The sequence below is a fragment of the Lygodium microphyllum genome, chromosome 22, assembly GCF_053477565.2.
Source record: "Lygodium microphyllum isolate KBCC chromosome 22, Lygodium_microphyllum_v1.1.10, whole genome shotgun sequence".
NCBI lineage: Eukaryota > Viridiplantae > Streptophyta > Polypodiopsida > Schizaeales > Lygodiaceae > Lygodium > Lygodium microphyllum.
In genome coordinates, this window is record NC_141156.1 from 44,627,098 (window position 1) to 44,643,501 (window position 16,404).

At 40.1% G+C, this 16,404-nt stretch overlaps 1 protein-coding gene across 1 annotated transcript; it reads left to right on the forward strand.

Annotated features, from left to right (window-relative positions):
* The first annotated feature begins 8,925 nt into the window (after nt 1-8,925).
* On the forward strand, nt 8,926-12,026 carry LOC148017096 (G-type lectin S-receptor-like serine/threonine-protein kinase SD2-5). The gene has a single exon (XM_087662869.1). The coding sequence runs from the start codon at nt 9,144-9,146 to the stop codon at nt 11,715-11,717; it is 2,574 nt and encodes an 857-aa protein (XP_087518995.1). The 5' UTR covers nt 8,926-9,143; the 3' UTR covers nt 11,718-12,026.
* The last annotated feature ends 4,378 nt before the right edge of the window (nt 12,027-16,404 follow it).

Consider the following 16,404-nt stretch of genomic DNA (forward strand, 5'->3'; position numbering starts at 1 on the left):
GTCTGGCCCAGGTAAAACCCCCATGCGATTCAATAACTCATGATCAATGTCATAAATATAAAGTTGTGCAAACTTTGGTATTTGTTGTCCATCCTCACTTGGCAATAGGGAACCCATCCGGTGATATATTGATCCATGAACTCGAAAAGTATAACCATTTCCATTTTGAGGCAAAAGCTCATCAATTTTTGCACCCATTGAAACAAAAGCCAATGTGCTATTATAAGCACGCATTTTTTTTTTGAACTCTCTACTTTGTGGATGTGTGCCATCAAGCAAATTACATAGAGGTTGTGGTGGTGGTGGCTGCTGTAGAGGTGGCAAAATTACTTTCCCTTCTCTACAGCAATGCTTTCCAATCGAAGTTGTACGCATTGTTTTAGTTTCATCGTGCCACAACTTAGCCATGCAATGGTGACAAACCTTGCAAAGGGTACCAATTGCATGCAAATTTGGTTTTTGGAAGAGCAAAATTGTTACTGATGGATGAATATCCAAATTAGGTGGCATGTCATGGAGAATTGAACAAAATCCACCATTTTGAGGTAGAAATATAGGAGCTTGAATACAGTACCAGTCATGTACCATCTCAGTACTTGCACCTGCATTATGGATAGCTTCATTCTCTTCTTGAATAATGCGAGGCAATTGAACATCTAAGGACAGTAATGGTGCACCAGGCATTTGAGCACTTATATCAATTGTATTTGTTGTAGTGCGATGCAATTGTTGTAATTGCGTTCTTGCTCTTGCCCTGTGTCTACGTTCAGCTCTAGTAGCATCAAGCATTTGCCTACAATTTCTTAATCCACCATCTGGATTATTTGTGTTTCCATTTATTTGTCGACTTGTGCTACGTACCCCCACTCCGAAGGGTAGCAATTCATGGTTATCCAACATCTCAACATCTATATTGTGGATAGTTGCATTGTCTCCTTGACGAATAGGAGGTGGTTGAACTTCCAACGGCAACAATGGTGCAACTGGCATTTAGACACTTGTAGCTTGGATGTCATTGTATCTATCTCTATCTATGGTAGCATGATACAGTTGTTGCAATTCTATTCTAACTATTGCCATGTGCATACGTTCAGCTCTCGTAACATTAAGCATTTGCCTACGCACACTCAAGCCACCATTAGGATTGTATTCTCGAGTTGTGGTAGACATCTGAACCTCAAAGGATACCAAGTCATGAGCAGCAGAGCAAGATGCAGCGTGGAATTGATTGGTTTGATAAAGCTGATTTGCGATTTGAACATCCATATGGTTTCCATTTGCATGATGTTGTTCATACATAACTCTTGCATGGTCACGAACATGTAATTCAGTCCTAACTCTTACAACGTGCCTACGTTTATGTCTAGTAATTTTGAGCATTTCCCTACGTGCACGTAATACACGATCTCTAGGAACAGAATGTGTTGGAAGTACCATTGTCGAGAAAAACCTGAGATAAAAAGAAAAATGTACTTTGGTATTAGTAATTGCATACTTTTATGACCTAGGCATACTAAAATTTCTTCCTATCACTTAGGGAAGACTTTAGCAAAGATATACCTCAAGATAAATTTGTTCTAAACACTATTTCAATATAAAATTTGAAGATTATAACATCACATAAGCAACAATATAATCTTACATGTGCAAGAATATAAATTGAAAGAGCATATTATGTCATTATCATGGGGCATACAAAAGTCCAAATCACATGAAAATTCTCAAACCCAACAATAGAATGACATGTCTATCGAAGGATCTGACAAAAAGTTATTGAAATCCTTAGATATGCTAAGAGAACTATACATTGGATGATGAACTCATGCGACGATTCAATAGGTTCAACATTGCAGAGAACCTATTGAGGCAAACTTTTAGAGATATGACATGCACATCGAGGCAAATGCTCTCAGGTGCAAGCGCGCTTGCATTCTTTTGAGCCAGTAATTCACACACTCCATCTTCTATACGATTATTGCTCTTAGCAAGGTCTCGCAACTTTTCTACTTGGTCTTTCAAAGCACACCCTGGCCAGTGCTTGCGAACCAACTCATAGATTTCTCCTATATAGCCCTTTATTTCATTTATCTCGTCTTGCAACATTATCCCATCAGCCAAGCCTCCTTCATATTTTTCTGCCAGGATTTTTTCGATCCTTTGAAGGTGATAACCAAAGTTTTGACAGAAGGAGTTCGAAGCTCTTTGACATTTGTTTAAACTCTTGATTTGCTTCTCAATTGCATCCAACCGATGCAGGAGCTTTAGGGATACAACAGAAGTGTTGTGTCCTTTGACATGTTTGAGGGCACACCGTACTGACTTCCTCCTAGCCATGTCTTTGGCTTTACGCACATTCATTCGTGCATTGAGAGTACACAAAACAATGTCTGGTACATGGACATTGTTTCTTGCATCAGATGTTTCAGCATGCTCCATACTGCCATGGTTACACAAAGTATTAAGAGATCACAGAGAGAGAGAGAGAGAGAGAGAGAGAACATATTTAAAAAGTACATTAATTAATCAAACACTTAAAACACGTAATACACCTTAACAATGTAATGACACACATAACACATTAATTAATAACACGCATAAACACATTAAGAAATAATAATAATGCACTTTCATATTAAAAGACATGACATGCATACATTAATAGTAACACACTTTCATATCAAAAGACATGACATGCATACATTAATAACATGCATAATACACATTCATTTTTAAATGCATAATACACATTAATTATTAGCACATATATACATATGAATACATACTATTAACACAAACATAATAATGTTATCACACATTTATACTAAAACACATAACACACATTAATTAATAACACGCATAAACACATTAAGAAATAATATTAACACACTTTCATATCAAAAGACATGACATGCATACATTAATAACATGCATAATACACATTATTTAATAACGCACATTTATTTTTAAATGCATAATACACATTAATTATTAGCACATATATACATATGAATACATACTATTAACACAAACATAATAATGTTATCACACATTTATACTAAAACACATACACACATTAATTAATAACACACTTAAAACACGTAATACACCTTAACAATGTAATGACACACATAACACATTAATTAATAACACGCATAAACACATTAGAAATAATATTAACACACTTTTATATCAAAAGATATGACATGCATACATTAATAACATGCATAATACACATTATCTAATAACACACATTCATTTTTAATTGCATAATAGACATTAATTATTAGCACTTATATACATATGAATACATACTATTAACACAAACATAATAACGTTATCACACATTTATACTAAAACACATAACACACATTAATTAATAACACGTATAAACACATTAAGAAATAATATTAACACACTTTCAAATCAAAAGACATAACATGGATACATTAAAAAATTAAACATGCAATAAATTAAACTTTCATATCGAGAGAGAGAGAGAGAGAGAGAGAGAGAGAGAGAGAGAGAGAGAGAGAGAGAGAGAGAGAGAGAGAGAGAGAGATGCACCTGAGAAGTATTGACCGATGACGAAAGAGTAGAGTTGATGACGAAAGCAAAAGTACAAAAACTGCATGGAAAAATGGAAATGATGTTAAAGAGTAACGTCAAATATATTTAAGTGCATCATAAACATTGGCAATGTAATAATGCACATTAATTATGAGCATGCCTACACACATCCCCCTCTCTCATTCTTCACAATAGCATGCACACAACACACACGCATGCACTTGCACTCACACACACATGCACATACACTCACACACTCACACATACACACACACACACTCACTCACTCACTCACTCACTCACTCACATGATATCCTTACATTAATAACTCTCGTGCTATAGACTGTAGAACCACCGTTTCATATACCCCCGTACATTAATAACTCCCATGCTATAACTCCCGTACATTAATAACTGATGCTAATCCTTGCCCTTAAGAAACTCAAACCAAGGTCTATAGCTACTCTCCCAAGATGCTAACCCTTTCCCTTAAATAATCTTTACTTTCCTCACTTCTTTCCCATGCATTATAGTTTTCTTTTTCCTTTTTTCTTAGTAAGGAACTTAAGACCACTTCATGGTAGCTTAAATCATGAAGGTATCACAAAGAAGCATTGAGAAAGGAACAAATCTACCAACCTCCTATATCATTTGTTGGCCATGAAAGTTTTGCCTCTTATGTAAATATATTCCTTGAATTTGATTGTTAGTTATGAAAGATGCATTTGCTATTTTGAACTTTGACCTATTTAAGAAAGTTATAGAAATGGCTACCACTACACAAAAGGACTCACCTAGAAAATGAGACCTAGAGCTATACTTATAGTTTGTAAGCTATCAAATATAGCTTTTAGAAGGAACCTAAAGAATGTGACCTAGAGCCATGCATTGAATATGTGAGAAAACCTATGTGGACTTTCTAGAATAGCTTCAAATAGTGGGACTCTTCTTTCCAAAAATATTTTATTGAGCCTACTAAACTTTGAATTCCTAAGGTTAATTTGGAAAAAAAAGTCATAACACTTGATCAATATTAACCACTAAAATCATCCTTATGATGTAAAGATAAGATAGAGAATTTGAAACCACTCAAGCATTTTTCACATAGGGGTTTGGGTCTTACACATGGGCTAAAAGTCCTATTATACATTCCATTCAACTTTAATGTAGCACAAATTCCACATGTGTGCATGCATGCATATCTATGTGTGACCTCCCCATAAAACCAATTAAACATTCTTTTCAAGGGAAAGAAAAATTTCCTATTACAAAACGCCCTTGAGACAAAGCAAATACAAATGTTATTATATAAAACATAATTATACAATTTAACATGACAAATATGTAATTATATAATTATAGACAACAATATAAATAGTGTAATTATTTATATATTTAACCATGTAATATAACATAATTAAATATAAATATATAATTATATATAGTTTGATAATATATATATAATTATATTACTTTAATTATATTTATATGTGCATGCATGTATGTGTGTTTATATACATGTAATTACATATATATACATAATTATATAATGCTACATATAACACGATTATGTAATGTATATATAAGTATATATAGCATTATTATATAATTAGATATAATGTCTTCACTCACACATATAATTATATACATATACATAATTATATATGTGTGTGTACACATATGGGCACTGGGGAGAGGGGGAGAGAGAGAGATGTGTCGCAGGCTGCCACACGGGCGTTGATCTCGCGGGCGGGCTGGCCGTGTGGCTGGGCGGCTCGCCATGCGGCTAAGGGGTGGCTACTCATGGTACGCAGAGCGCGACTTGCGGGGGTGGGGCTCATCCGAAAGGACATTGCGGGAAGGGGCAAGTTGTCCAAATTCGTGAGAGGAGGGGGCACATTGATGGGATGGATAAACGAAGGAACGAAGGAGATAAGAGAGAGAGAGCGAGCTCGAGGGGGTGGGGGGGACTCTCCAGCTTCTACCGCCCTCTCGCCACCATCGCTGCAGTTGGAGAGAGAGAGAGAGAGAGAGAGAGAGAGAGAGAGAGAGAGAGAGAGAGAGAGAGAGAGAGAGAGGTGAGATAGTATGGACTTGGTTGCAAAGTGCGGACCTCTGTCAAGCATGCTCTGATGACGGAACTCCTTATATAGAGGAGGAGGGTCGAGGAGGGTCGAAGAGGGCAGCGGGGGCAGGTCGAGGATCGAGGCCGTAGGCAGGAGCAGGTCGAGGAGCCGCAAGTCGACAAGCAAGTCGAGGAGGCGCAAACTGCAGTGACATTGAGGTGAGCAGGTCGAGGCAGGCATGTGCTGTCGTGGCACCTGCCCCCGCCATCTTCGTGGGGAGGCTGGGGGCTGCCACGTGGCAGCAGCCCCTGACCTCCCATTAATATATAGTAAAGATATGACCTTGGAAAAAATACCCATTGTAATCTTGAAAGTTTTGAAGTGTTATGAAGATGTGGGGCTACTCCTTAGTCTCTTGAAATATGCATATCGCCAAATTGTTGATTTAATACAAATAGATATATGGTCTTGGAAAAAATACACATTTTATGTAATCTCTCTCCTTAATATTTTTCCTTTTTTTGTATTCAGGATTAGCATAATATTAAAGTCATTTATGAATCAAATTTGTGAAAAATTAAAATAAAATAATGATGTTAAAAATTTATTGTTTGAGTGCCTAGGTAAGCTTATTTTATCCAAAAAGCCAAAAAAGTAAAAGAAAGGCTTAAGAGGCCTTAGGCAACCCTAGTGACCACAATGCATGGATTGCTAGGATGACACTCATCATTGTGGCAGTTAGGGATGTTTGAGGACTCCTAAGCCCTTTTTTTTACTTTTATGGGTAAAATTAACCTACCCACATACTCTAACAACAACTTTTTTCATATCATTTGTAAAACATTGCGCTGATAGTTCATCAATTAGATGCATATACGCTTAGTTTGACGACCAACAAAGGAAAAGAGAAAGCAAATTCTTTGAAAATTTTAAAATATTTACCAAGATTGGATGCGAATACATTGATTTGCTTAAGGCGATCTAGTCTGTTTCCTACTTAACTACGGCCACTCTAGTGTACCAAATTGAATTTAATAATTGCATCATAATCAACAAATATAGTATGAGATATTCAAATGTCAATTAAAAGCAAAGGCTTTTCATTATATATCAAAGTTTACAAAGCGCATTGCACTACAATGGGTGCTACAAAAGTGCTAAGCACTTGGCATCACTGCTTTCTCTCCCCTCTTCGTCATCTAGCTAACCGCATGTCTCTCTACATGATAGTGACCCACTTGGCATGAAGTTTGCACAAGGAGACATCCTCCAAAAGGCCAATAAGGCTAGCTTATGAGGTTTCCTAGATAGTCTCCATTGCTAGTCCTTGCATGCAAAATTGATCCTTGTAAGACCAAAGGATTTCCTTCACAATATGTGTGAATGACACTTTCCTTATCAACAACTATGTGCTCTTCTTATAGTTGCATATTTCCTTAAGGGTGCTATCAAGTGATATTTCTTTCTTCTCTTTAGCCTTTGCCCTCTGATTCACTTGGTTGGATGTCACCATGCTTTTCGGCCTTGTGCTTATTGGGGCGAAGGTTGGGGTTGCTCGATTGTGGCTAATTTTGGAGCAATGATGAGGGCTAGTTGAGGAGGACAAAAAGGAGAAAGTGCTCTAGGTCACTTGATTTATCACTTGGGGTATTGTATGGGGCCTTTGCCACTTGATGAGTGTCCTTCAATCTAGGTTATACTTGTCTCAGGCCTATCTATCATGCTCTAAGTTCTATCAATGTTATGGTCCTCTTCCTTTCTATCTTCACCTCCACCACCATTGTTAATATTACTACTATTGGTGCCCTCATTGATATTCTCTTTGTTGTTGTTGTTATCACTCTCCTCATTGCGGTGTGCTTCTTCATCTTTGTAAGAGTCTTCTTGCTCATGATCTCTGTTCAGAGTCCCCTAGGGTGATTAAGGGAGGGTATTGTAACTACTTTGGTTTGATGAGGGGAGAGAGGACAACTAGATGAGGAACTTGTGGTTTTGGAGTTGATGCATCAAGTGAAATTGTGGATCTCTTTGCCTAGCTCTTGCTCATACAATGGACATGTACCCTTATTGGGTCTTCAAAGACCCTAGAATGCCAATATATATTACATGTTGCTATTCCTATCTTTAGTAGGAACCATGGGAATCACTAGTTAGAGCCCCACTTGGTTCTTGTGCAACATAATGATGGACATAGTAGGTCATGTGTAGCCTTTCAGTGGCTACGTGCTGACCAAAATTTTCAAGAACACATCACCTAGATTGATAGCATCACCTTAATTGTTGGCAAGGTAGAGGACCTTGGTTTGAGTCCACACTTTGAATCTTGTGGCGCATCTACTATCTTTGGACCAAGTGACTAATTTTTCTCTTGAGGACTCTCTTTTATTATCACAGGTAGAAATCAAGAATAAGTGGTTTGAGATACACAAAATAGTCTTTTTTAAGTTATTCATTTTTCTCTTTTAAGTGACTAATTTTTCTCTTGAGGACTCTCTTTTATTATCACAGGTAGAAATCAAGAATAAGTGGTTTGAGATACACAAAATAGTCTTTTTTAAGTTATTCATTTTTCAAGACATAAATAATAGTCTTTTTAAGTTTATCATTTGTCTTTAAAATGATACAATTCCATAACCTAATCAAGTTCATGTGGCCTTAGCATCCATTGATAAGTAAAGTTCTACCTTTACCTTCTTGATGAGATATCACTACAAGCAAATCGTTATTCTCATTTTCTTATGTGTAGAAATGGAATTTTGCTATTCGCTTACACATGGGATGGCTAGATGCCATATGTACATAAGATGGTTCAAATCTCTCTCTAACAAGAGAGGGGAAACAACCTCAAATCTCATAGTATGCTAGGTAGTAGCAAATGTAGTGCTCCTTTATCTTTGGCTCTAGCTAGCATATTTGGCATATGTGCTCCTCTAGTGGTATGGATCTATACGTGTGTGTGTGTGTGTGTGTGTGTGAGATTTTAAAGACTTACCTCTCTCCTTCTAATTGTATATCACCCTTTGAAAAAAACCCTCTATTTCTTGAATACTAAACGTCTCCTTCTTATATAATATAATATTAGCTGGCGATTCGCAAACCTTATGGAGATTCCCAAAGTAAAGCTCTAAATAATATAGAACGTAAGAAGAAAGGCTCGTTGACTCTTGACTACGGAGTCTTAACTTTCAGATAAACGTAAATAAAATGCAATTTCGATATTAAAATGCAAATTTCCAATATAAAATTGCAATTTCGATATTAAAATGCGGTCTGCCGACCTTGGCTGTCTTTCTCCTCTCTTTCTCGGGAGTGCACGTCTCTCTCTATGTGCGTGTTTCTGTGTGCAGTCTGAATCCGTCGGATACCAGGCACTCCTCCACCGCAGCGGCGCAGAGAGGAAGAGACAGAATTCTCTTGTGTCTGATCATGTAGACAGAAAGAGAGAGACATATATATCATTAGAGAGAGAGAGAGAGAGGGGGGGACGGTTAAGGAAGGGGTTGTAGGTAGATGAGAATTATGCCGACTGGGCTGTTTTTTTCCTCCAGTTTGTTGTTGTTATCGCCGCCGCTTCTCCTCCTCCTGCTGTCGATCGTCATCAGCTGCCAGGGCCAGCCATCGGCCTCTGTGCCGAGCAGGGTGAACGTATCGTACAGCTTCACCATCGCCTCTGCGGATTACGAGACCAGCACCACGTTGGAGGAGATCCTGGCCTCCCCGAATGGCACCTTCCAGCTCAAGTTCGGCCTCCTCCCGGGCCAGTCCAACCCGCACAGCCTGGGCATCGTCCACGCCGCCTCCAACATCCTCGTCTGGTACACCTACCGCAACAACAACCCCGGCCAGTACGACAACCTCGGCGGCTCCTCCACCTCCCTCACGCTGCAGAGCGATGGCGACCTCCGCGTTACCGTGCAGGGCCCGGCCGGCCTCGACGTCCTCGTCTGGCACACCGCCACCGCGGGCCTCGGCGTCACCTCCATGGCCCTCCTCGATGAAGGTAACCTCGTGTTGCGCAATTCCTCGCAGGGTATCGTCTGGCAGTCCTTCGATCACCCCACCGATACTCTCCTTTCCGGCCAGCGCCTCCTGCTCGGCGCCAGCCTGCTTGGCCCCGCCCGCAATGGCTACCCTTCGATTGGGCGAAATCAGTTGACCTTAGAGCCCTCCAGGCTGGCCTGCTATGTGGTCTATGTGGAAGCAGAGCCATACTGGGAGCTGGCATCATCTCAGAATCAAACCCTCGCCTATGCTGCCATTGTCAACAGCAGCATCTGTGTGTTTGATGGGCAGGATAGGATCGTGGGAAGTGTGGGCAATGTCAGTCAAAGCCCTGCAACGGGTGCGTTGCAGCGGTTCATGCTCGAGACAGACGGCAACCTGCGCCTGTATGAGTATGTCAATAACACAAATTCTTGGACGCCGGTGTTGCAGGTGATTCAGGAAGCATGTGCTTTGCCTGATGATTGTGGCTACTATGGCATGTGCATCCCTGGCCAGGCTTGCGGATGCCCCCCAACCTTCAACCTTCTGTCCACTCTCAATGGCTGTGTCCCTCCTCGCGGCCTAGACTGCAACAGCAAGTATGGCAAGGACTTTGTACATGTCCCCCATGCTTCTTACTTTGCACTCTCCCACGAGAGCCCTCCTGCTCTCACTTTCAAAGCCTGCCAGAGCCTCTGCACCAGCAACTGCTCTTGCTTGGGCTTCTTCTATGCGTCCCAAGGAGGGTCGTCTCGTCCTTGTTTGATCACACACCAGTTGAGGACCTTTACTGCATCAGTCTATGGGAATTACTCAGAGAAGTATGCATACGATTTGTATGTGAGAGTGCAAGGAAAGCCCAAGTTTCCACTTGCTATCATATTAGGGGTATGCATACCTGTCGCCGTGATCGTCTTTTGCTTGCTTTTATGGAGGTTTGTGAGATTCAGAGTAAAGGTGGCTCATGCAGAGGAGGAGGAGTTCCTTCTCCAAGCTCTACCAGGGTTGCCTCCAAGGTACAGCTACAAGGAATTGAAGAATGCGACCAAGGGCTTCAGCCAGCGGATGGGAGGAGGGTCGTTTGGGTCTGTATATGAGGGGGTGCTCGCAGATGGCACCAAGATTGCTGTGAAGCAACTTGAGGGGGCGATGCAGGGGAAGAAGGAATTCCATGCCGAAGTGGCCACCATCGGGACAGTGAGGCACTTGAATCTGGTGAGGCTGAGGGGCTTCTGCTTGGAGAGGAATCACAGGCTGTTGGTGTATGATAACATGGCAAGGGGGTCGTTGGATGGGTTACTGTTTAAGGTGGAGGGCAAGGAGAATCTGAGCTGGGAGGAGAGGCTGCGGGTGGCGGCAGGGGTGGCGCGGGGGCTGGCCTACTTGCACGAGGGGAGCCCGGACTGCATCATACACTGCGATATAAAGCCGGAGAACATACTGGTGGACGAGGAGGGGGAGGCGAAGCTGTCGGATTTCGGGCTGGCCAAGCTGATGAGCCGGCAGCTGGACGCCGTCGAGACGATCGTGCGGGGCACTAGGGGCTACCTGGCGCCGGAGTGGCTGGTGGGGAGGGGCCAGATCTCCGAGAAGGCCGACGTGTACAGCTACGGCGTCGTGCTCCTGGAGATTCTGTCCGGCCGCCGGAACTACGACGGCCCATCGGAGTCTGGCAAGAGCTACGTCCCCGGCTGGGCCCTGCAGGCCGGAGCGGAGGGCATCCACCAGCTTCTGGACCCGGCGCTCCTCGCGGAGGCCGCCACGTGGCCGGAGCGGAGGGAGGAGATGAGGCGGGCGCTGCTGGTGGCGCTCTGGTGCGTGCAGGACGATCCGGCCGCCCGGCCGCCCATGAGCCGAGTGGCGCGAATGCTGGAGGGAGATGCGGACGTGGCGGAGCCGCCTCTCGTCAGGCCGGCGGCGGAGCCCTTCTACGACGACACCATGTCGTCCGGGCCGCCTTCTTCCGTGGCCTTCGACACCGACCGAGTCACTGCCAGCGAGGTTACCCTGCCCTTCCTCCGTCGTGCATCCCGCTTCCTTTTCTTTTCCTCCTCATCAGCATCTACCTCCAGACAAGCCCCTCTCTCCTCCTTGTACTGATAATCAAGCGACTCCCTCCTCCCAGGGTTCGGGAGGGAAAAGACTGGTTCGCATCAATCTAGAACTTGTTCACCTTGGCAAAAATCCTTCTCAATGCTTTGGAAGAAGGAAATAAATCCTCTTCAATTTTTTCTAAATATAATTACATTTGTTAAATTTATGTATAAGATATCGTCTCAAGAGGGGATACTTCATTCTCATATGATGATGAAAAGGATTTACTTCCTTTTCCTCAAAAATTTTTCCCGAACCTTGGCTCCTCCTACCCGGTATCGACAATATATTTTTGTGTTGTTATAGTCCACATCGATTTGGCATTTCTATCAGTTTTTTAAATGCTTAGACCACTTCACCCCTACAAATCAATCTTTGAGCACTTCAAACAAAGGACATGCTTCTCACTCGTCTTAGATTAATAGACATCCAATTAAGCAAGGTGATGATCACGAAGAGACCACATTCCAACACGCTACACATGTCACAGTTTGTCACTACACATGTCATGTTTGTTTTTAAAAAAAAGCAACAGTAGTTCATATGAGGGTTGTTCTTTTACAAAGGTTGGATTTGAATGCACACACCAATGATCATAACCATAAACTCTAGGATAAGATGCAACAAAATTTTAGATGAGGGTTGTCCTTATACAAAAGTTGGATTTCAATGCACACACCAATGATCATAGCCATGAGATCTAGGATAAATGTTTGAGCACTTAAAAACCTTTTGTTGGAATCAAAGCAATTTTGAAACTTAAGTGCTTGAGATGAGATAAAGAGGCGGAATCTCTCTCTAATGAGTTCAATGACTTTTTGTCATTTCATGGCATAAAACAATAGTGTACTTACATGCATACTCCATAATAAAATGGGATTACAAAAATATAAAATAGGTATATTGTAGAAATTTCATGAGCTTGGATAGCTAAGAAGGATGTGCCAAAATATTTTTGATGTGAGCCTATGCCAAACTATTTTTGGTGCGAGAGTGTTTATACTACTATATATATTATAATCTACAACTTCCACAATTGTAGTTTATGATATTATTCCTTTGCAGGTAAAAAGCTCGATATATCATATTTTAAAGTCTTTTGTTGTATTCTTTATGTTTATGTGCTTGATGACTTGAGGAAGAAACTTGACTTAAAGATTGAACAATGCATGTTCATGTAGTAAAAAACAACCTATAGGTGCTTTGTCTTGTATAAAGATTTAATATAGGATGTAAAAGTTATTGGTTGATTTGGATGCGCAGGGAAATGGACCAATTGTCATTCATTGTGATAACTTGAGTAGCATATAGTTGGCTAAAAGCCCTACATTTCATTCCAAGATAAAATATATTGAGGTGCGCTGTCATTTTGTGAGGCAAAAGATACTTGTAAGTGAGATTGACTTGGTGTATGTCACCATACAGGATAAGGTAGCTAACATTTTCACAAAGGCCTTTGGTATAGAGAAACTTCAAAGATTTTGTAGTTTACTTGGAGTTGTAGAGATATAGTTGAGCTCGAGGGGGAGTGTTGAGATGGCATGCTCAACATGTGTAGACATTGATGATGGACCACTTGGTTATATGGTAACATTCATTGTGATAACTTGAGTAGCATATAGTTGGCTAAAAGCCCTACATTTCATTCCAAGATAAAATATATTGAGGTGCGCTATCATTTTGTGAGGCAAAAGATACTTGTAAGTGAGATTGACTTGGTGTATGTCACCATACAGGATAAGGTAGCTAACATTTTCACAAAGGCCTTTGGTATAGAGAAACTTCAAAGATTTTGTAGTTTACTTGGAGTTGTAGAGATATAGTTGAGCTCGAGGGGGAGTGTTGAGATGGCATGCTCAACATGTGTAGACATTGATGATGGACCACTTGGTTATATGGTTCTTGACATCTACACTTAGCACATCAATAGTCATCATGAATTTTATATGGTCACTAATTCACCATTTACTGTATTTAGTTAGTTACATATACTTATAGTTGGCATGGTTATAGTGCCAATAAAAAACTACAGTCAGTTATATACTATTTAACTTTTGAGTTGGGTCTCGAGAGAAAGTTTCCTTATTGACCTACCCTACATACATGCAAGTTATGGCTAGGCCATGTGGTACCTGTTATTCATTGTAATGTAGCATTTAGCTTAGCCTTTACACTAAACTTAGAAAATGAGGGTTTGGTATAAAAGGTAGGGAATTAGCTAAAACAAGAAAAAAAATTGGCCTCCATCTCTCTTATTGTGTTTTTGAGTGAGTTTCTCCTCATTTTTAGTGTGTGTATTTGATATATCGATTCAAATAAGTTTCCCTATCACATGATTTTTTAAAGTTGGCATATTGTATTCCACAAGATACATGCTCTTTTTACAGGTTCAAGGGCTCTATATGCTAATACCGCAATGGGCACATAAAGCACCTTCTCGAGTACATTTGCAAGGGTGATGACTTCCTTGTCCAACTAGAATGGTAGGTTAGGGAACACAATCCAAATCGAGCACCTCCTGAGTGTACTTGTGAGGGCGATGACTTCCTTGTCGAACCAAAATGGTAGGCTAGGGAACAAAATCCAAACTAAGTACTTATAGTAGAGGATCACTTTAGGGGAGGATGGAGACCATGGCACTAGATTGCCTTTGAAACTAGTGGTGCATCCCAATAGCCAGTCACATTGTGTAGCATGGAGCTAAGAATCCCGATGGAAAACCTAAATTAAAGAAACACTTATCTTCCTTGACTGAATCATTGAAAACCAATACTCAAACTCCTCTTTCATTAAGGGCTCTTAATCCATGAAGTAGAAGAAGATACTAGCTATAGCACAATCTGCAAAGTGTTTTCTAACCTTGTCAAAGGAGACTAACCATAACCTTGAGTGATCACTTGCTCTTTGCCCATAAACTAGAAAAATATATTAGTTATAACAAAATTTTCATAGCATTTTCTAACCTTGTCAAAGGAGACTAACCATGGTGTTGAGCGATCACTTGCCTTCGTAGTAGCAGCTTCTGCCTTTCTACTTTAATTGATGGTGATCTGTTCTTTATAGATAGGTGCATATCTTTGGCACATCATTTGTATTCTCTTACTTGAGGATCTTAGACATCTCACCTAGCATGATGGTGAGAACTCATAAATGAGTATAGCCTCATCAAGAGCCATTAATTTTTTCTAGTGCTATCTTTGATTTCAACCATGGTTTCTTTGTGCCATGTGGCATTACATCAATACATGCTATGGGTATGGTTTCTTGATCAATTTCTTTGTATTTTTCCACAAGTATTAAGTTTGATTTTTAGTTATAAGGCAATTTGATTTTGGTGCTATAACGAAATGGATCAAGAAACCACATCCATAGCATGTATTGATGTAATGCACATGGCATGAAGAAACCATAGTTGAAATCAAATAGAACACTAGATCAAAATAATAGCTCTTGATGAGACCATACTCAAGCATGAGTATTGACCATCATGCTAGGTGGACATGAATATACACTTTCATGCTAGGTGGGAGGTCCAAGATCCTCAAAGTAAGAGAGTACAAATGATGTACCAAAGGTATGTACAAAGCTAATTCACTATCTTTTATATCAAATACTAATATTTTTGGTTTAGTGTAAAGGCTAGGCTAAATGTTACATTACAAGCCAGCTTAATCCAATAAATCTTTGTCCTCAAAACTTGAAGTACACAATACAAGGATAGGTTATGCTAGAGAAAGCTCATATGATGAAGATTCTTTGTTGAATAAAGTCCATAAAATGGTGAAGAATCCTTTAATGAAAGTAGGCATGAATGAATATAAACTCAAAACTATGAGTATCCTGTATATATTTAAAAATAGGGTTGCCATAGAATAATGTCCTACTCTAGGTAGACATCTCCCTTTGGTGCAAATGAGGTGTAGATATAAAGTAGACGCCATAAGGTATCCATCCATCACATAAAACTGCAATTTTAATAGAGTTAGGGTAATTTAATTTTTAACAAAAATTGAATATAGAAAATTGTCAATTGCTCTTTGAACTCATAGTATTCTCCTGTAAAAGCCATGGAAAAGAGTCTAAATATATAGTTGGTTTCCATCTAGACTTTTCCATGGGTAGACCATGCCATTTGATGAGGTGTTTCAGCAATTATCTATTTGGCAATACATTTTCTCTCTTGCCAATGATTCTCTCTAGTTCATAAATAATTACTCTATCCCTATCAATAGGAGGTAGCTTTTCAAGAACTTTGATTTCGAGCCTCCATAAACTTATTGGGTTGGGAAACATGGAATATATCATGAATGCGTGTGGAAGAAGGAAATTTGAGTTGATAAGCAAGATCACTAAATCTCTGAATGATTTAATAGGACTTATAAAATTTGTGAGAAATCTTGTTGTTATGCCCATGTATAAGAGAAGAAAATTGTGTTTGGGCCACTTTCAAAACAGACTCCCCATTCTCCCTCTTCAAATTCTAAATACCTTCTTCTCTCTTCAACATAACTTTGCATAGCCTCTTGTGCCTGATAAATATTATCCTTACATTGCTTCATAAGTTCTTCCATCTTCTCTAGATTTTCTTTAGCTTGAGGATTTACATTGTCATGGAAAAGGGTTGAGGGTACTTGAACTTTGTATCACACAATCTTCATAGACATGCCATGAAGCTTAAACTCCTTCCATGAAT

What these genes read in the sequence shown, in the direction of transcription:
- LOC148017096 (XM_087662869.1), top strand. Translation starts at nt 9,144, where the DNA reads ATGAGAATTATGCCGACTGGGCTGTTTTTTTCCTCCAGTTTGTTGTTG.